General features: G+C 47.8%; 1 protein-coding gene across 2 annotated transcripts in view; it reads left to right on the top strand.

Moving 5' to 3' along the window:
- The window catches only part of IGF1R (insulin like growth factor 1 receptor), a 313,412-nt gene that overhangs the window by 255,267 nt on the left and 33,556 nt on the right, over positions 1-24,589 (top strand). The window contains exons 6-15 of one of the 2 annotated variants that reach the window (XM_057543127.1): positions 6,820-7,034; positions 8,943-9,069; positions 10,566-10,804; positions 13,432-13,599; positions 13,784-13,991; positions 17,398-17,681; positions 18,987-19,123; positions 19,598-19,757; positions 23,406-23,508; positions 24,371-24,441. In XM_057543127.1, the coding sequence (XP_057399110.1) occupies positions 6,820-7,034; positions 8,943-9,069; positions 10,566-10,804; positions 13,432-13,599; positions 13,784-13,991; positions 17,398-17,681; positions 18,987-19,123; positions 19,598-19,757; positions 23,406-23,508; positions 24,371-24,441 (1,712 nt within the window). The remainder of the gene's footprint in view (positions 1-6,819; positions 7,035-8,942; positions 9,070-10,565; positions 10,805-13,431; positions 13,600-13,783; positions 13,992-17,397; positions 17,682-18,986; positions 19,124-19,597; positions 19,758-23,405; positions 23,509-24,370; positions 24,442-24,589) is intronic. The other variant, XM_057543128.1, reaches the window with a different exon arrangement.

Raw genomic sequence — 24,589 nt, 5'->3', positions numbered from 1 at the left:
AAATGTATGGGCCATCCTTGCTGTGATGAATACCCTTGCTGGCTTTGTATCAGGTGTGACCAGTAGCAACAACTCAATTCTGTATTCCTCAGATTTAGGAAGAGGGTTAGGTCCAGCCCCTTTGCCTACTCCTCTCACTCCTGTAAGAAGGGAAGAGTCACACAGATACAGAGAACAAACTAGTGGTTACCAGTGGGGAGAGGGAAGGAGGGAGGGGCAATTTAGGAGTAGGGGATTAAGAGGTACAAACTATTACATATAAAATAAATAAGCTACAAGGATATATTGTACAACACAGGGAACATAGCCGATATTTTATAACTATAAATGGAATATAACCTTTAAAAATTGTGAATCACTATGTGTACACATGAAACATATAATATTGTATGTCAACTATACTTCAATAAAAATAAATAAATTTTTAAAAAGAATGCAAAATGAGCTATAAAAAGAGACAGTCTTCTGCTCAAACCTGAAAAAAAAAAAGAAAAAAAAGGGAAGAGTGAGAGGGAGGAAGAGAAGAAAGGTAGATGATAAATAGATAAATGCCAGCCGTGCCGAGCAGAACTTGCAGAGTGCTACAGGGAAAGAAAAGACACATGCCATGGGCATGAAAAAAGAGTCAGGTATCTGATTAAGAAGATCAGACAGGGGACTTCCCTGGCAGTCCAGTGGTTAAGACTTTGCCTTCCAATGCAGGGGGCGCGGCTTCAATCCCTTGTCAGGGAGCCAAGATCCCACATGCCTCCTGGCCAAGAAACCAAAACATAAAACAGAAGCAATATTGTAACAGATTCAATAAAGACTTTAAAAATGGTCCACATCAAAAAAAACCTTAAAAAAAAAACAAAACAAAAACAAAAGAAGAAGAAGATCAGACAGGCTTCTGAGAAGAGGTGGCTTTTGAGATGGGCCTTGGAGGGTTTCCAGAAACAGCAAGCAGAGGGTAAAGAAAGGCATTTCAGGACAGGGCGGCAGCAGCAAAGGCAACGAGTTGGGGCATCCTGGGACCTGTTTGGCAAATAATACTGGAGAGGTAGGTGGTATTAGAATTACGTAAGCTGTTATGCACCCAGGTGTGGAGGTTATAATTTGGATAGGCAGTGGAACCTTTTCAGGGCTTTTGTGTTACCGGAGTGTCAGTAGAACATTTCACTTGAGTGTGCTTTTGGTGTAAGCCAAGATGACCTTTACCCCACGGGTTCCCACACTTTGCTATACGTTAGAATCATCTGGGGGCTTTTAAGACATCCTGATGCCCAAGTTGCACTCTGTCCCAATTCAGTCAAAATGTTTGGGGGTGGGATCCAAGCATATTGCTTTTCAAAAGATTCCCAGGTAATTTCAATGTGCAGCAAAGATTGGAAACCACTGTTTTACCCCTTTATTCCTTCTTCGCAGAAGCATATCCCCAAAGCCCTTTGATTTTTTTGCCTAAATATTTTCTTGTCACACTGTTCCTTAAAGTATGATTTTTCTTGTACCTCTGATAACCAATGAGAATATAAGTAAGTGCTTCCATTTGGTTCAGTGGGAAGAAAGTTTTGTAGCCTTTTGTTTTGATGGAGAACAGACAAATTTGTAGTACAGAGATCCTTTGTATGTGTCACCCTTAGCTTTCCAAACTGGAACTGGGACCCATCTCCAAATGTCTCCTGAGTAGCCCAGACCACGGAGTCAAGTCCAGAGTATGAAATTCAAGAACGTTACCTGGAGTAGACCTCTTAGTCCTCACTCAGAGTGAGCTGATTCTGGAATTTGATGTCCAGGCTGGTGACAGACATAGGCAAAATCACATCGGAACAGACAGCAGGGCTGCTGGTCTCTGGAGAAAGGGGCCGGACAACATAGGCAGTCTTCAGTTTGTCCAGAAGAATTCGGATGGCCAAGGCTTCCTTGAGGACATTACTCTGTGTAAGGTGATGTGTTTCTGGAGTAATAACCTTAGACATTAAGAAGATCAAGGTTGTGCTATTTTGGAAGGAAATGGATTTTGGAATACACATGTACAAGATTCCTATGAAATGGCTAATTTTTAAGCCCTTGAATAAGAAAGAATATTTCTGTTCTCTGAAAAAATTCCCTTATTTGAACAACCGTATTTTGTGATACATCAGATAAATGAATTAAAATTTCAGATTTGTTGGTGCCACCAAGGATTGTTGCCCTGAAAAGAATAAGATTAGATGGAGGTGGTGGGTTATAAGAATTGGAATTCTTGGATGCAGTTAGGCTTCTCTGCTCATGTTCCCGCCACTTGACTTTGCAACACTTTGTGCTTTATTCTGCCTTCTTGCAACTCTAAGATTAGGTTGCAACATGGCTATACTTTAACACTTCTTCCAGACTTCCAAAAAATATACACTCAGACACGTGACTCAGCAGTTCCAGGCTCTACCCCAGTATCTACCCAAGAGAAATGAAAACATGTCCACACAAGACTTGTATGTGATTGCTCATAGCACTGTTATTCATGATACCAATCCCCACCACCACCAAAATACCCCACTGGAAACAATCCAAATGTCCATCAGCAGATAAATGGATAAATAAAATGTGGCACAATTACTGCCCAACAATAATGTAACAACATGAGTGAACCTCAGAAACATTAGGCTAAGTGAAAAAAAGCCAGACACAAAAGGCTACACATTTTGTGATTCCATTAATATGTGCTTTGTAGAAAAGGCAAAACTATGGAGGCAGAAAGCAGATCAGTAAAGAGCTGGGGATGGAATTGGAGATTGACCACCATCGGGAATGAAGAACTTCGGCGTGACGGAAATGTTCTGAAGCTGCATCGTGGTGATGGTTGGACACCTGTATGAATTTACTGAAGCTTCTGGAACTGTACACTTATAATGAGTGAATTTTTTTGGTAGATAAATTATACCTCAGTAAAGCTGTTTTTAAAACCCTCAAAGAGGAAACGTTTTCAGAGTATCTGTTTGGTGCCTAGTGCCACTTGAATATAAATTCCCACCCTTGCTGAACCTCCGAGGCTGGTGTAAATATTGAACTTTGGGGGAGATTGGACGTGGTATAAAGCAATCCGTTGCAGACAGGTTGGAGGCAGCATATGTGAAAAGACCAAATCCTGCATCAGTTGCAGATGGCTCGGCTGCTGGAGACAAGTCCCCATGTGCTGGGTTCTGATGCCCCCGAGGGACCGCCCGAAAGAGGCCATGGTTTTTTCTCTGAGAAATGAAAGGGACTGATGATTTTTTTTTTTTTTTCAAATTTGTCAACAAAGTTTGGAAAGGGGGGAATGTCCCTTTCTGCCCCCATGCGCTGGAGACCCCACCCTCAGCCCCATCTGTACCAGGTGGGGAGAAGCCAAAGAAATACCTTGCCTAGAGTTACTGCTTAGTGAGAGTGGAGATGACGCTCCACCCCGATCTTTGGATTCCCACGTGCAGTGGTCTGAGCCCTGGACCCGGGGCTGTCTTCTAAGTACCACTCGAATCCCCAGCACTTTGCCTTCCTTTGCTTCCCCATCCTTCCTGCCCTTCATTCGAGCAGGCGGGGAGGTGGTGGTGTTGACAACTCAGAAGTAGGACAGCCCTGAGACTGGAGCCATAAATAAAACAGTTAGGTGTGTAGTATGTGCTGGGCGTTTAGAATATTGATGCAGATAATATATAGATGTCCTCAAGGAGATAACCTCCCACATTGGTCTACATTTTGGCAGATGGGGCCCACCCAAGCATAGAAACAAACATTTTTTGCAACCTTGAAGAGAGCTGGGGCCAGGATACCAATATAGATAAAACCCAGGCACCACGGAGCCTGTGTAAGGGACAGAAGAATAAACAGATCATTTTTTTAAATATGTTTTGAATGTAAAGGCAGTCAGCTTAGAAACAATAAGGAAATCACATTTACAGAATAATTGACTTAAACAGGCATTTCCTTTAGGAAACAATAAAATCTAAGTGTGTGTATATGTGTGTGTTGAAGATATGCAGACAAGTTTCTGCCTTTTACCGGCTCTTAATCCTCACCTGATCATGGAAGGGACGTGTGGGCAGCCAGGCCTCCAGCTGGGGTTGGGAAAACAAGAGCAGTATTGACAGGCAGCTCGTGAATGGCTTGATTATCATTGTGATGAGGGTTTCACTTTTATTTTTGTGTCTCTTACACAAGCTCCATAATGCCCGGGTTTTATTGATATTGGTATCCTGGCTCCAGGCCTTCTCGGTGTTGTAAAAAAATGTTTATGTTTACTGTAAAAAGATAATCTTGCTTTTCAAAATGATTAGTCACATACACAGAATTTCAGTGTGCCTGCCATTCATTTGTCAAATTCCTGATTTATAATTCATGCTCCCTCCCCTGGGGAGAAGCATGTTTTGTTCAGAAGGTATTTTCGGTGCGGTTATGTTCTCTGCTAGTGAAATTAGTTTACTAAAATAAAAGCCTCGTCCTAGGTTGAGTCAGCAATTTGACCTGGGTAATTGGCCTTTACTCCCGGCCCAGAGCTTTCTGCACCAACAAGGAGATTTTGTCCCTTGTGGCCTACTTGGGAACCTGGGAGCAGCCAGACTCACGGGGTTCGTGTTGATGCCGCAGAGTGTCCTTCAGAGCTGGGAGTATTCTGAGGGCAAGAGTGGCCTATGATAGGAGGCATCTGCCTCCACCTGTGAACCCCTCCTCCGGCTGTATAACTCTGCGGACACCCCTTCTCCCGGCAGCATCACCTGCAGCCTGGCAGTGAGGGAGCAGATGGGGGGGCACTGTGGACCCCACCTTCCACATCCCATGCCACCCTCCTCCTGCACACATGGCCTTGTGGTACGTAGCCCAAGTCTAGGTTCCTTTGGACAATGTCTTACGTTCCTTTTCCAGCAGATGTTGGGGAGTGAGCTCTTGCTGAAAGGAAAGGATTTGTTGACTTGCCAGTTTTTGTCACCTGGTTTGGTGGCCGTGAATGTGTCGAGGCCTCAGATGGGTTTGTGAGGAGCCTGGCTTGGTTTCTGAGGTGCTGCCTCTGGACTCATTGGCTCATTGTGCCCCTGTGTGGGCAGGATCCCCACCCCCACCCCCAACACCTGCGCGGACGGGACCCGGTGCTCATGGAGGGGCTGGGCTTCAGGCTGGGGGAGCAGATCCCACCTCAGCTCAGTAACTCCTCCTGGGCCCTTAAAACCGACAGGGAGCGCATATGACACCGTTTGTGCCCCTTGTTGTCCAATAAATGAGTAAACGGAGCTACAGAAAGCACTGAGAGACCTGCCTGTGGCTGTACAGCTCATAAATGGCATTGCTAGTCCTGGACCCCTGTCTCTGAATGCCTCATGAATTCCCGGGGAAATGTACAGGTGGGCTTCACAGCACTGGAACCATAGCTTTTGCTTTGCTCTCAATGAGTGAGACTCAGGCTGTGGACTGACCGGCGGGTAGAGTCCTGGTAGAGGTCCTGGTCCGGGTGTAAGTGAACCTCACCGGATGCACGGAGGTGCCCAGTGGACACCACCCGGGGCAGAGGAGGTCTCTGGGCTTCTGTCTGGGCTGTCCCGGCTCTGGGAAGAAGGTTGGGATCCTTTCTTCTCTACTATTTATGTGTTGGATCCCTGAGTGGGTCCTAGAAATAGCTCAAAATGTGGCACCAGTTCTTAGACTCAGTTTTGTAGAAGGTGCTTGAGTGAGCCCCGGAAGGAAACAGGCTGGGGAATAGGAGGGGGAGAGGGGTCTGAGGTCTGTGGGGAGCAGACCTGTCAGCACAGAGGACTCAGATGGCATCTGTGACCCTGCCTGCCTGGTTTACCAACGGACCCAGAACAGAAAGGACCTGCAAGGCTCTTTCTCCAGACCCCAAGCTGGAGCTGTCTGCTCTCTTGCCTCCCCGGGTATGGGTTTGTCTCTGGGTGGCCAGTGCTAGTGGTTGCCGATGCTGGCTGTCCCCCCACTTCTCCTTCAGAAGCAGCTGGGTCTGCTGATTCTGTGTCCACCCACTGGGAGCAGGACCGATGTCTGACTTGGTCGGCTTTGGACCCCCAGCCCCTCGGTGGTGCCCAGCGTCTGTTAGACCAGTGCTTCTCCAAGTGTGGTCCCAGCATCACCTGGGCGCTGGTTAAAAATGCAGATTCTCAGCCTACCCAGACCTGCTAATGAGAAACTCCTGGGGTGGGGCCCAGCCCTCTGAAAATAAGCTTTGTGCACCCTAAACTTGTTGGACACTGAGTTGCTGTTGCCTGGATGGGTGGCCTGGGGGACTGCCCATTGGGGGCCATTTATCCTCCTCCACCTTCCCTGGGGACTTCAGCTGAAGCTTTTCAGGGTGGGGTGAATCTGGAGGAGGGAGCTGACCCAGAGTTGGTCCACCCCCGAGTCTGTCTCCCTGTCCCATTCGCTCTCCTACCCCGTCATATGCTGCTGACAGCACGGATGGGATGGGATTTACCCCCAAGGATAATGGCAGACTTTCTACAGCAAATTTGTAAGCTGTTCCGGTTGAGTAGCAGAGCATATCTGTTCTCCCATGGACTGATTTCAAGCTCATTGTACATACTCTGCTTCAGAGAAATAACCAGAGGCATTTCTAGGGAATGATTTGAGTAGCATCCTCCAGTGTGAGAAGCATTATTGTTGGTAATAGGGGTCATCAAATTAATTAGTGTTTTATCTATTTTGCTATTGTCCTTGAATCATATTGTTGCTATTGTTAACAGTGACTATTCTTTCTTAGATACCGTTAATAACTACATCTCTTACCAGCAAAGGCAGTGTTTTCTGGAGCCTTGTGGCGAAGAGGCACAGCATGGGGTGTCTGGTGGCAAAGGGCAAGGGTGCTGATGCTGATTTCTGTGCTTCTAGGAATTACTCCTTCTACGTCCTCGACAACCAGAACTTGCAGCAGCTGTGGGACTGGGACCACCGCAACCTGACCATCAAAGCTGGGAAAATGTACTTTGCTTTCAATCCCAAATTGTGTGTCTCCGAGATTTACCGCATGGAGGAAGTGACAGGGACTAAAGGACGCCAGAGCAAAGGGGACATAAACACCAGGAACAACGGAGAGAGAGCCTCCTGTGAGTGGACCCTCCTCCTATCTACACAGCAGCTTCCGTTCGTGGCCCCCTCCTTGTTTCACATGAGGCCTCCTTAACGAGCACTTTGCTCACACGTGGATATCTTCAAAGGCAGTAGTGGGGCAGATTCATATTTGTAAATTTTCCATAGCATCTATTTGTGTGTGCTAAACATTTATAAATGTGTTCTCACTCAGATTTTAAAGAGGTGCTTACAGAATACACAGAGTCAAGTGTCTTTTATGCTCAGGCACACCATTGGATTATTTTCTAGGGGAGAGCTGGTCCTGTCCAGCCCTGGGAGGGAGCAAGCCCGGCCCTCCATCTCTGGAGTGGAGGGGAGGCCAGGGGCCCCCGTCCCTGACCTGGCCTCCTCCTGGTTCCTACCACAACATGAAAAGTGGAGGGAGTCTGCCTCCCTGGATTGATACTGCTTTTTAAATTTAGAACAATGTAATTATAATCTTACACTGGTTATGAGACTTCTGCTTTAAGGTTTTGCCTCTGAGCAGTGAGTTTCTCACCTAACCCTGTATGTAAAACTGCTTTTAAAAATGGTGTGGTTCTGTGTGGCTGGATCAAGTTACAAAAATAGTCTCTCCACCATCGGCTTTTGATAAGGGACAGGTATTAGAAAAAAATAATCTACGTGATCCAGGGTGATTTGCATGTGCGCTCACAGGCGCAAGAGAATCTGCGAAACCGTCAGCATTGGACTTCGTTTTGCTGGCTCTGGATTTACCTGGTAGACACTCGAGTTGCTCAGGAAGAGTTTTTAGAGTCGAGAAACCAGACGCAGAGCTGAAGGGCCTTCTCCCTCACATGCCCCGCCCCAGCCCTCACCACATTCCCCGTTCAGACCATAGCAGAAGCGGATGCAGCAGAGTGCTGTCAAAGTGTTTTTCTCCTTAGAGTCGACCAGTCTGACCTGTCAGATCATGAATACAGTAGCCATTTATTTTCCTTTGAAAATGAAATCATGTTTCCTCTCTAAATAACACTTTAGCAGGAACTGCAACGTTTTTCCCATCTCAATCTATCACGTTTTGCCCCAGAGACTTCTCAGTTTTTAACTGCCTTTAGCCTCTGCTTCACCTGCTGAGGGTGCAGTGGGAGTCGGGCAGACACGGGGGGAAGGACAATTCGTAGGAGAACTTCGCGTCTCCACGAGGGGGGCAGTCATCTGTTCTTCCCGGGTTCTCAGCGCAGTTTGAATCAGGTCCGGGAGCACGAGGGGGCTCGGGGCAGCATCCCCGTCATGCCTCACCAGCAGAGGCTTCCTTCCCACAGAGCGCAGAGGCTGTTCCAGGTGAAATGGGTCTGATCAGCGCTCAATCCATCCCCCGCTGCGCGTCAGCACTAGCTGGAGCCGCCAAGGCGTTCTTGTGTCCTTGCACAGGAAGGTGTCGATACCGCGTGCGGACTAAGAAAAGTTCCCTTCTGTGGCACAGCTGCTCTGTTACCTGTCTTTGGTGATTTGACGCAAGCGGGCAGATATCCACAACTGTAAGACAGCTGTCGTCATGTCTAAGAAGAGTCCACCCAGCATCAAGGTCCACTCTCACCTTCCCCAGCCCCTTGGGTGGCCCGCATCCTAGGGAAGAGCAGAGAGACAAGGCCACCTTGCTCCATCCCGTGGTCCTTCTCTTCCAGGTTAGGAATCACTCACAGGTTCACGTCCAGGGCCACCAAGTGTACTAAACAAAGGACCGAGCCCCTTGGAGGCCACGTAGCACAATGTTTGAGTCCTTAGTAGAAACAAGAAAGCCACTGAGAAGTCCAAAAAGGGGCTTTGCAAGTACAGACAGCTTTGGGGGAGAGGGCCATAGTGCAGGGCAGGTGACCTCTCAGACACGTGGAGGGAAAGGACATAGATGGGTGTCACTCATGGATGTGCCTCTGCCCCAGGTGAAAGTGACGTCCTGCACTTCACCTCCACCACCACGTGGAAGAACCGCATCATCATCACCTGGCACCGGTACCGGCCCCCTGACTACAGGGACCTCATCAGCTTCACCGTCTACTACAAGGAAGCGTGAGTGTCTGTGCTTGGTGACGTGTTGGCAGGGCTTCATCCTCGCCACCCTCCTGTCTGTCATGTGACACCCATCACCGCCAGTGACAGCTACAAACAAAAAAGTCTTAGCTTGAGGCCTTTCATTCTTCAGTGGGTGATTAGAGGTGCTTGAATAAAATAAGTCCAAAGGGGAAAACTTGTTTTGTGGAGAATTAGGTCAGTCCAAACATTCATGAATGGGGATGGAGGGCCTGGTTGCAGTATCATTGCAGCCTTGGTCCCCCCTAATCCATAGTCTGGGAACACCCCTCAGGATGCTCGGCTCCCCTTGAGGTGACCCCCAGGTGGGTCCATCATCTATTCTGGTCACTCTCTCTGTGGCCCCTCCCAAGGTGTGGCCTTCTGCTCTAGGTCATAAGCCCTCCAAACAAGGGACGGAGAATGGAGAAAGACTGACCTCCATGTCTCAAACCTTTCAGAATTTCTCCCAAAATCTACTGGGGGCTTTTCTTGTACCTTCAGAGGACATTTGCCTGCCTGGGCAGCCAGGACATCCCTCCAGGTGGCAGCTCTTCTTGGTCTCCCCCTTCCTTCCTTTGCCTCCTGTATCCAGGTGGTTCCCCCAGGCCTCTTAGTCACCCTCCTCACCCAGGTCCCACCTTGATGCCATAGGTCCCTTTCCCAGGTGCTTGGCTTCCCCGGAGCTGGAACCAGAGCCACTAGTGGCAGCATCTGGTACCCTTTCCCCCTGCTGGAGCCGGGGCCCTGGGAGTGCCATTGCCATGAGAAAAGCAGGATGCGGGATTATCAGGCATTCATTGTCCCTGCACATGGGAGTCACTCATCTTCCATCACAACGACAGGGAGGGGTGTGTGAATGTCTGTTTCAGAAGCCAGTGGCTGTCTGGCCCTTTCATCTGAGAGGCGTGGAATCCCTGCCCAACTCCGCATCTGTGCAGAATCATCATCTTCTTTAACAGTCTACCAGTGCTCTGACAGTGACGTTAGTGTCTGAGATAATCTGGAAACGAAATATTTGAATGTTATCAGATATTTAAGCAATCAGAATTGTTTGTGAGCATATTAGATTTTAGAAGCTGTATTTGAGAAGCTGTTTTTCTGTAGCAAAGGCATTTTTCTCCAGAAGTTATTTTTTATCAATAATGATGTTTGCATTAAACGACTACGCTTGTTTTTTCTTAATGGTGAAAAAATGGGGACGAGAGGGAAAGAGCATTTGCGTATATTCTTAAGGAGCAGCATTTCCAATCCCAGTAATTAGGGAACTTCTTCCTGAGGCAGAGGGTTCGATTCTATAGTGTGTACAGAACTGTGTGAAACCTGGAGTCCGGTGGCTTAATTTTATTCTTCTATAAAGATCTAATTGATGACTCGTTTTATCTAGAATTCCCATTATAGAAAGTATGATGTGGGAGGCCCTTGGGGGGAGGTTTCTGAGAGCTTTGATGTCAGCGGCCTAAAACATTCTCTGAGCTTCATCGATTGTGTTTCAGACCCTTTAAAAACGTCACAGAGTATGACGGGCAGGATGCCTGCGGCTCCAACAGCTGGAACATGGTAGATGTGGACCTCCCACCCAACAAGGACGTGGAGCCCGGCATTTTACTGCATGGACTGAAGCCCTGGACACAGTATGCCGTTTACGTCAAGGCTGTGACCCTCACCATGGTGGAGAATGACCACATCCGTGGAGCCAAGAGCGAGATCTTGTACATTCGCACCAATGCTTCAGGTATTCACGCACCATCCCCGCCGTCCCACGCCTCGTCAGCTCAAGGTCCTCACTCATGACAAGATGTAGTCAGAGGGCTGACACTGAGCTATGCCTGTTGTCTCTCTTCCTGTCCTGGGCCAGTCTGTCTTTTATTTGTCTGTCTTGTCAATATATAATACTGTATCATATTTCTCTCTCACTCCCAATACCCTAGCCTCTTCCAGGCCATCTTCTGGACTTGGTACCATCTTCCATTATCATTCTGACTGTCCTGGACCAGTGAGCCCAGGTCCTCCAGGGTGCTGGGTTGGTTTCATTGGGAGGCCCAGACTGGATACAGTCCTCTAAGGCTGCCCTTCTTGTTTATTTGGATAGTTGGACCTCTGGGAACTGAAACCCTGGTTGTTGTTCCAATTACCTCAGGTGGCTCTCTGGTTTCTCACCTTCTTCCCGTAGTGGCTAGGGTTCCAAGAAAGCAGACAAAAGTTAAAAAACATGAGATGAACCATGTTGTGGACTTTCCAAGTTTTCACTGATGAAAATGTGCCTCCTTCTCCCTGATCTCCGCTTTCTAAACCAACTCATTTCTCAACTCCAGAATCTGGAACTAAGGAGAGCAAACATTTGTGTATATTTTCCAAGTATATAAAAACCAGGTTGGAAGTAGGGAAATGCACATCATTTTAAAAGGCACTGATAAACATTCTTTGATGATAGCCATTGTTACAATACATAGGCTGTTTTAAAATACACATAAACTGGCACGAAATGAATCTAAATGGCAAAGAGGGTAAGGAAAAAATGTTGGTGGGGAAATCCTTTTGCTCGTATTCTCCTGCCCCCTCCTCCCTTCCCCTCCCCTCCCCTCCCCTGTTCCATCTCTATGATCCTCTAAGTGGCTATGATCATGTCACTGATGGCACAATGTTTATATCAATAAATGTGACACAGGCTTCTGATTCTAGGCCTGGGGTGTTGTAGCAGAGGCTCAAAGGCAACAGAACAAGTTGTTCAGCCTAAAAATTTGCAAGTAATTCATCGTAGCTAATTTGGGGAAAATAAAAGTCTTTCTTTGTTAAGACCAGTTCTTAAGAAACTTGTTTCCTTTTCCCAAAGATGGAAAACAAAGCACTGTACAAATTGAGTCAGTTTGCTCTATTTTGGCGTCTGTCCTCACAAGTGGTAGGGACAGAGAATGACTTGGTCCATGGCCTAGGCTTTTTTGTGACACCTGTTACTGAAACATCTAGGGGTGAGCTGTGTGTTTCTGAAATACTTATTCTAGGAAGCACTAAAGTGGCCTAGCATTCAGTAAAATGTTTTCCCAGAAAAAGTTAGTATTAGGGCTTTCCTGGTGGCGCAGTGGTTGAGAATCTGCCTGCCAATGCAGGGGACATGGGTTCGAGCCCTGGTCTAGGAGGATCCCACATGCCGCGGAGCAACTAGGCCCGTGAGCCACAACTACTGAGCCTGCGCGTCTGGAGCCTGTGCTCCGCAACAAAAGAGGCCACAACAGTGAAAGGCCCGCGCACCGTGATGAAGAGTGGCCCCCACTTGCCGCAACTAGAGAAAGCCCTCACACAGAAACGAAGACCCAACACAGCCAAAAATAAATATAAATAAAAATAAATAAATTTATAAAAAAAAAAAAGTTAGTGTTAGTCATAACTTTTTCCTAAAGTGTCCTTCCTTACAAGTGTTCAGACCCTTGTATATAAAATTTTGTACCTTAAGCTTTCAAATTTTAAAAGCAGCTTACATGACCATTATGCTTAAGTGACATACAACGAAGGTGTCTTTTGCACTTTGGAAAATCCACCAAAATTGATGCTTTTTTCTGAACCCAAAGAGAATAAGATTTCAGTGGTCCCTGGATGCATTTGCCCTTTATACACAGTTCAGCTCCAAGTTTGGGTTTAGGGGCAATAGTAAGTAGATATTGACCAGATTCTTATGCTTTGCCTGTAAATCAATGTTCTTTTGCTGGTAACAGAGTCCGTTACTTGAAATCGGGGCTTTATGTGTGTTCGAGGTGTTTTTAGACTGCTTCTCATAGTTATGACTCCATAGTTCCATTGAATCATGATTATACAATCAGTAGATTTACTGGCCCTTTGCACTACTTTTTCCTCCAAGCCCCCCGCCCCAACTCTCTCTCTCTCTCTCCCCCCCTCCCCACTCTCTCTCCGCAGCACCCTTTTTACTTCCCCCTTTCATTTTGGCTTTTTGCCATTTTTATCAGAGATTCAAAATCTCAGATGAAATGCAAGTCAGTCAGTTTTACCATTTGCTGAAACTGCTGGCGTTAAATGTTTTGGAGGATGGCAGCTGTAGTAAATGAGGAAAGTCCAGTGTTTGCATTAACTGTGGGTTTTAAGTCATCCATTCCAACCCTAGCTGTGCCTCCACCACCCTTTTCCATCTGCAGCTCAGTAATGTTTGTTATCACAGAGAACTGATATTATAAAGGGAAAGTAATACAATTTCAAAGCAAGGTTCGGTTTTCATTTTGTGTGTTCAGTGTTCACTGCCATTTTCCTGTGGGGATCAGACTTTTGGCTTCTTGTGGGTTTGCGCTGGGTATCTGACAGCCAGGATCTTGGGTTCGTTCCATTTTCTGAAATGTCCTTTGTCCCCCTTTCCAGTTCCTTCCATCCCCCTGGATGTACTCTCAGCATCAAACTCCTCTTCTCAGCTGATCGTGAAGTGGAACCCTCCTTCCCTGCCCAACGGCAACCTGAGCTACTACATCGTGAGGTGGCAGCGCCAGCCCCAGGACAGCTACCTTTACCGGCACAATTACTGCTCCAAAGGTGAGGGTGGGAGGGGCAGGGGACACCTGTGGCTGTGACTCCCAAACCCCGAGGCCACACACATCGGGGCCAGCGTCAGCCGTCTGTCGGGAAGCAGCTGTGGTCGTGAGCCCAGGTGCTGATGGCTCTTCCTTTCCTCACCAGCCTGTGTAACTTGGCTCTCGTTGTGCTACTCTTTTCCAAGCAGACAAAATCCCCATCAGGAAGTACGCCGACGGCACCATCGACGTTGAGGAGGTGACGGAGAATCCTAAGACCGAAGTGTGTGGTGGGGAGAAAGGGCCGTGCTGCGCTTGCCCCAAGACCGAAGCCGAGAAGCAGGCCGAGAAGGAGGAGGCCGAGTACCGCAAGGTCTTCGAGAATTTCCTGCACAACGCCATCTTCGTGCCCAGGTACCGTGTCCTCTGAGAGGGTCCTTGGGCAGGTCCTGGTGCTTTCTCTCCACCCTGTGGTGTGTAGGTCGACAGCCTCAAAGCGAGACCCAGCAGCCGTTGAGGAGGGACAACAGTGTAGGCGGCCGGCTTGGCGGGTGGGGTTACTACCCAAGCCACTCAGCCCTCGTGGAAGGGGCCGGAGCTCACGGCCTGGGCTGTGGGGGGCTGTTGGTGTGACAGGTGACAGGTGCAGCTGCCCTGTGACCACCCAGCCCCTGCGGGGGGCACGTGGGCGCAGAGAGCGGCAATCACCTGGCCAAGCACACACCAGCAAGCAGAGGAGCCCTCTGCTTGGGCCCTCGGTTGCCCTTCCCACGCCTCCCTGCAGCCTCCCAGCCTGGCCAAGGAGGAGCAAAGGGAAAGGGAGAGACTCAGAGTCAGTTTTGAAAGGGGCCCAACTTCAAAGCATAACCGAGAGCCACTGGCACCCTTGACAAGCAGTTTGTGAAGCCGCGCAAAAGACAGCCTTTCCAAGCCAAGCAGCCTGACCCCAGGGCATCTGTCTGCTCCGCTGCTCCAGCCTCTGCTTCTGCCTAGTGGGGACAAAAGCAGAGGAAAATAAATGTTTAGAGCAGAATTATTCAAATAGCCAAAAGCTGAGAACAACCCATGTGTCCACCAGCAGATGAATGGATGAACCAATGTGGTCTTGCCCTGCAATGGAATATTATTCAACCCTGTAAAGGAATGAGAGATTCTGAAGCATGGGCTACCACATGCATGAACCTTGAAAACATTATAATGAGTGAAAGCAGCCAGACGCAGAAGGAGATATTGTATGATTCCATGTGTATGAAATATCTTGAACAGACAAATTCATGGCAACAGAAAGTAGATTAGAGGTTACCAGGGGCTGTGGGGAGGGGAAATGGGGTGTTATTCCTTAATGCGTGTGGAACTTCTGTTTGGGGTAATGAAAGATTTTGGAAATAGTGGTGATGGTTACACAGAATTATGAATGTAATTAATGACACTGAAATGTGCACCTAAAAGTGGTTAAAATGACAAAATTTTGTTAGTTTTTTTTTTTAAACTTTAAAAGTTTGTTTTACCACAACAAAAAAAAAAAAAGAAAGAAAGAAAGAACAGAAAAGTGGAGGGACATTCAGCAGGGCAGACTTGTGATGTCTTGGGAAGGAGATGGAAACAGAGTGGTGACTGATGGCTTCTTTTTCTTCTTGAAAAATTGTAGTGCAGAGTTTAGAAACAACCTCATGCCTGCAATCTGGGCAAAGGAGCAAGATTCAGGCCAGCATTTTACCTACGAGCCCGTTTCCTGACCCCCATGGCCCCCCAGCTGCCAGCCCACTGCCAGTACTTGCTCCTGGGGATCACTCTTCTTCCAGCTCCTGACCCAGAGGGGCACCAGCAGTCCCGAGCTTCTGTTTATCCTGCAGTTGCTTTGCCCTTAAAAGCTCTCTTAGGTTGTAGCAGCAAATGGTTTTGAAAGAGACTTTTATTTTCTGTCACGTGACCTTCCTGATATTTGTATACTAGTCAAAGATAGACATCTTACTTTGAAAAATCATTAAAACAGGAAATCAAGACCTTTTGGAAGTGGAGGCACTATTTCCTTTTCAGAATGAAGCTATCGGTCACTTAGCACCTTTCTGCCCCCTCCTCTCCTGCCGTTAAAACCATGAAACCTCCCGACCTGCCCCGCCGGTGACATCTCCTGTTCACGGGTGATTGATATGGCTGCAGTTCATGTGTTAGTCCAGATATCCTGTATATCATGCGTGGTCTCGAGAATCAGAAAGTTTGAGGATGGAAAAGAGCTCAAAGATGTTTTAAAACTAGAACCTAGGTTCAGTGGCTTCTCCACCGCCCTGATTCACTAACTATGGATTTGGGGCTTGGCCCTTCCTGCCCACACACTGGGGCTCTTTCCCTTCATTGCATTGCTTCTCAACACAGTCCATCCCCGCCCCCCGGGCCAGCAGGGGCTTGGCCGGTGTTACTTCCTTTGGACACAGAAAAGGATGGATTTAGAGCATCCCAGACAGGCCAGCAGGAGCCATCTGTTTATTCTCCAGCAGAGGCTGCTGGCTACGTTGCCGTCTTTTCCCAAAGACCTGTCCGAGGTTCAGGCTGTGAGTCCAGGCTTCGGAAAGGTTTCACTGAAGAGCCCCTAGCTTTCTGTTGCTAGTTACAAGGCAGTGCCTGTTTTCCTCATCAGTCCAAGAACACAGGATCAGGTGATAGGAAGGCAGAGCTGTGGGTGGCACAGATTTCACGAATGCCTTGTGTTTGCATTGTTGAGTTCAAAATAAGTTTCCTCTACACCACATTCCCCTGATGAACGCATGCGTCCACCCTGCGGTCTTGATGGCCTCTCTCCGAAGTCTAGTCGCACTTGCTGTCCTTTCTTTTCACAGGACAGACATAATACCCTAGTTTGCCCATGGTGAGGGGCCACAGTTGATAAGAACCTCACGTTTGGGGTGTTTCATGCCTCCTACTGAGGCGTACATCTGATGTCCACACGATTTCCGACAGAATTCAGGTAAAAGGAGTGTCTGGGTAACAGAACGGCTGAATAAACCATAAAGGAAGCTTTTCTGGTTTACAACTAAATTCTCCAAAGACGATTTTTATTTCTTTCAATTCATTCTAAGAACAGTTTATTTAGAGCTTAAAACCAGTCAAGTCAGGTTGAGTATGACGCTCTTTGTTGTCCGTGGCCATGTGTCTTGAAGTAGGATGGCAGCCTGAGGTCATGAGTTCCTTTCTGGGGTCAGTATCTGGTGCCGAATGCCTTTCACTGATCACTGCCTTTATAGTTTAAGTCACAAAGTTTGGTTTAAGTGACTGAAATATCAACAGATGTTGGAGAGTAAACAAGGTTTTCTGACAGGAGTAAGTTGTCCCATCGGTGGGTGTGGGAAAAGCTGGCCACGATATTAGCTGCTGGTCACACGGTGTGGAAGTGCGGCTGTTTACAGAGAATCGGGACATGCCATTCTGCTGGCCCCCTGCCTTCCCGACAGCATCCCGGGTGGCCTCCCTTCCCCAGTCCCTGTCCACTGTAACAGCTCTGAGGAAGTAGCCCGGGTGCCCCTGAGCCTCCCCACTGGGGGGACTGAGGTGTTAGTTTGCCTCTAGGTACCATCGAGTAATCACTCGGGGAGCCAGGGGGCAGGTTGCACGTTGAGGCTGAGGTTTGCAGTGTAGAGAAAGCAAAATAAATAATGAGGAAGGAAATCCCTGTATTATTTGTTGGTTCTTATGCAAGGGGGCTGAGTAGCTCCTTTTATTCCAAGGTGAAGATTTTTCTTTTCTTTCTCTAACTCGAGTCACAGAAAAGACAAAAGAGGTGGAAGCCCTCACTCACAAGCCACATTTCTCTCTCTCTTCCTTGCAGACCTGAACGGAAGCGGAGGGAGGTCATGCAGGTCGCCAACACCACCATGTCCAGCCGGAGCAGGAACACCACGGTGGTGGACACCTACAACATCACAGACCCGGAAGAGCTCGAGACCGAGTACCCTTTCTTTGAGAGCAGAGTGGATAACAAGGAGAGAACTGTCATCTCCAACCTCCGGCCTTTTACTCTGTACCGAATCGATATCCACAGCTGTAACCACGAAGCTGAGAAGCTCGGCTGCAGCGCCTCCAACTTTGTCTTTGCAAGAACCATGCCTGCAGGTACGGTGTCATCCAACTCACCCCACGCCCGACTCACAGCCTAGCGGAGACTATGATTTGTAGACACAGAGGCCAACACCCAGGACGATGACCCTTAGTCTCAGTCCTGCTTATTAAATAACGGGTGGTTATTTGCAGGCAGCTTGGTGGCCCAGCAGCCCAGGGAATGGAGTTCACGCATCGTGACCCCACTCCCACCCCAGTCTCTCCATACAGAGTACTCGAGAGCAGGGAGCTCGATTCAGGGTCCACTCTTTTCCTTCTCCTTTGTTTGCATTGTGCATTCCCATGGCCCTTTTTTGCCAGGTCCCTCCTGAGTTCTCAAGTTTCAGTGAAATCCCCATTTAGCTGCCTTGATTCAGACTGAGTGTTGTTCCTCAAGGTCCGCTCCCAAGCAGCCTTGGGTCCTGCTTGTTTGGTCTTCACCTTCCCCTTGTAAGTTAGAAGCTGCCTGTGGCTTAGACAGCCATACATCCATCTTTCAGGATGGGTGAACTGCCCGGTTCACTTCCCTGCAGAGCTGGCAGGTAGCACAGAGCACAGTGTCTGCAGTCTGGGAGCGGGGCCTCCTGGGCGCAGTTCTGGCACCGATGTGCTGCTGCCAGCCTACCCGGCCTTAGTCTCCTCATCCTCCCAGGAGAGACAAAGCCCAGCTGATTTCTCAGTGTTTCCCAGCTGGAACTTGCAGTGACATTGCTCACCACTTGGCTTACTGCTTTAAGAAGCAAAAGCAAGAGAGCAGGCACCCCAGCCTCACCCGGCAGCTTCAGGAATCGCTGATGAAGGCAGTGAGCTTGCGCTCAGCACCAGCTTCCTGGCGGCTTCCTCCCAGGCGGGCTCGGGGACCATCCTTTACACCTGCGCAGAAATTGCATCTGCCGCGTGCAGACGCAGAGCGTGAAGGATCTGGGTCCCGGCTTGGAGGCTGGATGCCGCTGCTTCTGCTCACTCAGCACCTTTTCGATGATGCTTGTGTTTGATGGCATCGCATAGAAGCCGAGTACCAGACCTAAGTGACTCAATTTGCCAAGATTTTCCTCCTGCACTTGAGAGTAGGCTTTTTTGTTGGGAGACTGAGGGGAAGGGAGGGTGTGGTGGCATCTTGAGACTTACAGGTCATGAGGTTGCTCCAATTCCAAAACCCCTGCTGTGTGTGCAAGGCCAGGTCAGGAGGAGTTGCTGCGGCCGCTGTCCGCAGTCCTGCACGAGGGGTTGGGGAAGGTGTTCTTAGGCTAGTCCAGTGTTTTTCTCTCCCTCCCTGAGGACTCGAATCTAATTTTATCGCCTATTTCAATTGTTGCGCAGAAGGAGCAGATGACATTCCTGGGCCAGTGACCTGGGAGCCAAGGCCTGAGAACTCCATCTTTTTAAAATGGCCAGAACCTGAGAATCCCAATGGATTGATTTTAATGTATGAAATAAAATACGGATCACAAGTCGAGGTAAGACTGGGGCATCGGCCGTGTGTGGGTGCATTTCTGTTGCAGGTGTAGCATGTGTTACACTTCAACACAGGGCACCTCCTGGTTAGCTCAAGACTTTGAACAATAAAATAAGGAGGTAAGTCAGTGAGGATTTAGGTCTTTTTACCAACTCCATGCTCTTTGGAGAATTCTCACAGTGTGCGAGGAGCTGGCTTATCCTCACCCTCAAGAAACTGTTTCTTTGCAGAAAACGATCTTTCAGCCTAGAGATTGGTCTTAACAACTTAATCTTTCTGGAACTCTTTTTGGTTAAAGAAATAAGGTTTGGTTAAAGGTCGGGTGTGCTTAGAGTTACTGGAGGACTGCCATAATGTAAGCCTGGGTGTTTTCCCTTTTATTGCAAATTGGGGTCAGTGTTAGGTGGGAGGCGAGAGGCGAGAGGCGAGGCGGCGTGTTTGTGGGAAATTGACACATATGTTTTATTTCCTCCAGGATCAGCGGGAATGTGTGTCCAGACAGGAGTACAGGAAGTATGGAGGGGCCAAGCTAAACCGGCTGAACCCGGGGAACTACACGGCCCGGATCCAGGCCACCTCTCTCTCTGGGAACGGGTCGTGGACTGATCCTGTGTTCTTCTATGTCCAGGCCAAAAGTAAGGCTTGTGGAGGGAGTTGCTGGGAAAACAGAAAGCAGGTGGCGCTGGGACTGGGGAAACCTGGGTCGTCATCCTGGCTCTCTGGTTTTCTGATTTCTGTCGGCCACCTTTCAGAAGAGTCACACTTTTGCCAGCACTTCATCTAGGAGCTCAGGCTGGGGAGCTGCCACACTTGGAGTCCCTACCTCATCTGATGGGCAGGGAGATGGTCTGAGCCCCTCTTTTGAGGGAGACAGCAAGGGGCCCGTGCTCTCAACTTGGTTTATGTCCAAAGCATTTTACAAAGCATTGAATCGACCATTCTGCCTCCTGCCTCGTCAGGGATGCTGACTGGGGCTCCGACTCAGGGCTTAGAATCCTAAGGGGTGACAGAAACCTGGGGGCCTTCTGCTCCAGCCTGCTCCAGAGCAGGAGTCGCCGTGACAGCATCCCAGGCTGAGGCATCACCCCTGTCACTGCTCAGCGGTAAAATAACAGATGCACTTTTAAAGCAGCAACACACTTTGAAAACGCACAGTTCTCCCTGTTTGGCACAGAGACTGGGCCATGTGGTGAGTTTATGCTCAAACCATCGACAAGACAGAATTCTTAGAAGGCCATTCTAGGCGAGGATTTTAGATTTTAAAAGTGAGTTTTGTAAAATGTATGAGTACAAGGACACTATACTTGCTTGGCCAAGAAAATTCAGTATTTTCGTTTGGTGACATAAATATCCCTTATTATTTACATGTTGAGTTTCTGTTATTTTGTATTAGAAACCAAATTTTTAAGATTATTTCATGTTCAGATAATGGGATCAAATCTGGCATAACACTATTCCTGACTGCTTCCGCGAGAAAAAGCAGTCCCGCCTTGCTTAGTGGTGCTACTTTTGGGTCAGGTGGGCAGTTCCCACTGCTCTGGTTTCTCCTGGTGTCCACATCTGTGCTACTCTGGCCTGGAGTCTGAGTTTTTAAATTCAGGATTCAGTCGATCCAGCAGTCCACCTGGTTAGCGCCTAGTCAAAGACATGCATGGTATTTGGAAGTCTACACAGTGACAGATACCAGAAAAAGGATGTGCGGGGATAGAATTGCAGACCTTGAGGTAGCATTTGATGAGCCTGGCGCTGTGTGAGGGGTAAACAGATGCTTAAGAAGATAATTCCATCATCTAAAATAGTCTGAATTCTCCATGTGGTCCATTTTACCTACTCTTTCCAGTTGGCTGGTGCTGCACACTCCAGCGCTGGAACTTTCACAATGTTCCCAGAGCCCTCCCCGAAGAAGTTTTTTGTTTTCTCTCTTCTCCTCTCCTCCCCTTTCCACATCCATCCCTGAGGAACAGAGCCTAGGTTTAGAGGTCTAGCGTGATGCTGTGTTCTTTGAAACAGCAGCATTGGCTTCTGGGGTTCAGTGACCTTGGCTTATCTGCAGAGATGACAGGTTCCTCTCTGCCATTGCTCCCCCGTTTTTAACCCTGTGAGTGCCGGGAGCCAGTGGGAAACCCAAGAGCCGCTCTGATGGCATCTTTCCAGCAGGAGTTGGCATACACCATGGGGAAATTAAATCTGCGTGCCTGCTTTACCATTGGGAAATTTTTCCTTGTGTCAGACAAGATTCTCTCCTGCTGTGGTTGAGTCTCCCTTCCTCCTGTTCAATCCTCAGAAGAGATGGAAGCTTTGGAAGCTTTCTGGCAACTGCTCTCCTTTTAGGAACCCTTCATGTGCCTGAATACTATTAAATTACTCCTTAGGCTTTTCTTCAGCAGACTAAATAATCTCAGGTTTGGGGCCTTTTCTTGTAGCCCAGTCTCATAGAACAATTTTCTAGCCATTCAGTCATTTTGTTCTTCTCTGGGTGTGTTCCACTTTCTCCATGTCCCCATTGAAATGTGAAACTCAAAAAGAATAGGGTACAACCTGACCAGTAGTATAAGTGATAGAGATAGAAGACATAGTCCTCGGGGGCAAAAAAGAAACTCTGCTAGCTTCCCAAAGTCCGTGTTAATTTGCAAGTATTTTCAAGAATTAGGAAATGCAGGAGCCTGTATCCATTTTTAGAGCTATTTGATAAAAATATCTTTAATTAAAAAAATTAAAATAGCTTTAATAGTCCTCACAGAGTAATAATAATAGTAGTGTTTAGTGGCAGAATAATCACTGATGGGTGATCTACAATAGATGTAACTTGGTCCCCAGTGAGTTCCAACTTCATTTCCACATACGTGGGTGTCCCACAGGCAATTCAGACGCCTCGTGCACAAAACCAGAATCACAGTTGCTACCTTCAAAATCTCTCTCCATCCTTTGTTCCTCAGCTCAGTCCGTGACCCCGTAATCCACCCACCACCCAGGCCAGGAACCTCACAGCCACCCCTCCCCTTTCCTTCACTCCTGCCACCCACTTCTCATTCAAACCCACATCTCATTGATTCTGCCTCTGAAATACCTCTGGAATCCAGCCTCTGTAGCCACCACCACTGCCTCAGCTCAGAGCCTCCAGGGCACTTGCTTTGTAGGGAAAACATGAGCCCAGGGTGCCGGAAGCCTGGGTTCCAATCCCTAGGTCATGGCCAGCCAGCTGCATGTGTGACCCTGGGGAGGACAGTTCATCTCTGTGAGTCTTTCTCATTCATAGAAAAGGAGCAGTGATTCCTTGGTGAGGTCTGAGCTGGGTGATGCAGAACATGCCCAGGGCACCCCCTGACCCGCTTCACCAGACAGGGCAGGGTCTCCTCCCCGCTGCCAGCCCTTCCAGGCTGTCCTCAGGCACAGCCATCTCTCCCACACAAATCCCACCAGTTCACTGTGGGGCTGGAGAGCTCTCACTGGTTCTGCTTAATCTGCAGAATGAAGTTCAAAGTGCTTAGCTTGGACAAGGCCCCTTAGGAGCCGGCCCTGATTTCTCTCCAGTATCATTTCCAACCATCCTCTGTGCTTGGCGAGCTTCCCCTGACTCCCTTCCCCTCTCCCTTCCTCCCTGCATCCTTGCAGCATGTGTGGTCCACTTGTCTGGTTGTTATGCTACCTATGGACGTGTTGATTACCAGCGTCTGACAGAATTTTCCAGTGTGTGGATCAGCGTCCAGCCTGGCATCTGTCATCTAAGAGCTGAGGATGGTGATGAGCAGGCAGGAGCTCTGTGGTCTCAGACTTGTAACTATAGACTCTGATGTTCGGGGCGTATTCAGAGCAGCTTTGGCAAGGGGTGACATCCAGTTACTTTTTGTTTTTTTTAATTGTCTGTGGAACTGTCTTAAGACAGATAAAAGTCAGTACAGCTTGAGCACTATAATACATAAGAATCTATTCTTTTTTTTAGCAAATGTATGCAGTTCCACTAATAGTCATCCAACTGTATACAAAGATTATTTTACTTGAATCCATCATTTGAACTATTATTTCAGAATACACTGTACTTTGAAAATAAAAATGACTTTACTCCTCCATCGGCACTTATTTAATCTTTTTACAAATAACTCAGGGTTTGGTTTTTTTTTTTTCTTTTATGTACAATACTGTTTACCTTCAGAACTCCTAGTTCATGATAGGCAATAAAGGAATTCTCGGGATTTTTTATCCATACTCCCAGCTAAATATAAACAAATGACACGAGCAGTTTGTTCACCTCGTGACATTTTCTTGTTTCCCATTTGTTTCTGTAGCAACGTATGAAAACTTCATCCATCTGATCATCGCTCTGCCCATTGCTGTTCTGCTGATAGTAGGAGGGTTGGTTATAATGCTGTACGTCTTCCATAGAAAAAGGTGAGTGACTTGGTGAAAAGTTCAGCTACTTTCTGTGTCTGACTGGTTTGATGATTTGAACCCAAGTTAAGATGAACTTTTTGAGAAGTTTGAGGAATTATCTTATGGATCAGAAAACCTGATTTTCGGGGGCTTCCCTGGCGGCGCAGTGGTTAAGAATCTGCCTGCCAATGCAGGGGACACGGGGTCGAGCTCTGGTCTGGGAAGATCCCACATGCTGCGGAGCAACTAAGCCCGTGAGCCACAACTACCGAGCCTGCACATCTGGAACCTGTGCTCCGCAACGGGAGAGGCCGCGACAGTGAGAGGCCCGCGCACCGCGATGAAGAGTGGCCCCCGCTTGCCACAACTAGAGAAAGCCCTCGCACAGAAACGAAGACCCAACACAGCCAAAAATAAAAAATATAAATAAATAAATAAATTTATAAAAAAAAAAAAGAAAACCTGATTTTCCAATCAAATGTACAGAAAAAAAGAGAATATTTTCTAATGATTCAACAACAGAAGAAGACTTTTTCTTTGGAGTCTGGATCATCCCCACACTGGTTGTCCCATCACAGATACCACTGCTTGTGCAAAGCTTTTTCAAACATGATATTTTAACCCTGTCCATCAAATAAGCCTTTCAATTTCCAACAAAGTAAAGAAACAAATGTTTCTTAAAAAGCTCTAATTTGAGGCCGTTGAAGAAGCCAAAAGAGGCGTTAGCAAGTGTGGTGGAGCTGTCCTGACAGCACCTCCACCACCCCTTCCCGGTCCTTAATGAATCAGAACAAATAAAACTGAGGTAACAAAGATGAAAGTACATATAAAAGTATGTGGGGATTTTTTTTTCTAACCTGAATTTCATCCTTTTTGACAGAAATAACAGCAGGCTGGGGAACGGAGTGCTGTATGCCTCTGTGAACCCGGAGTACTTCAGTGCAGCCGATGGTAAGCTTCTAAACTACAGTCACTGTCTGGGGTCCCAGCTCAGGAGCTTTGGGGAGTGTTACGAATTCAGGGGAAGAGATTTGCATTATTTTGAGGTACCTTTGGCCTCAGATCCATCTTCATTAACACTTTTTTTTAAAACCAATGT

The sequence above is a fragment of the Balaenoptera acutorostrata genome, chromosome 3, assembly GCF_949987535.1.
Source record: "Balaenoptera acutorostrata chromosome 3, mBalAcu1.1, whole genome shotgun sequence".
Classification (NCBI taxonomy): domain Eukaryota; kingdom Metazoa; phylum Chordata; class Mammalia; order Artiodactyla; family Balaenopteridae; genus Balaenoptera; species Balaenoptera acutorostrata.
Note: the sequence above shows the minus strand (reverse complement) of the source record. Positions and strands in the feature narration are given on the sequence as shown.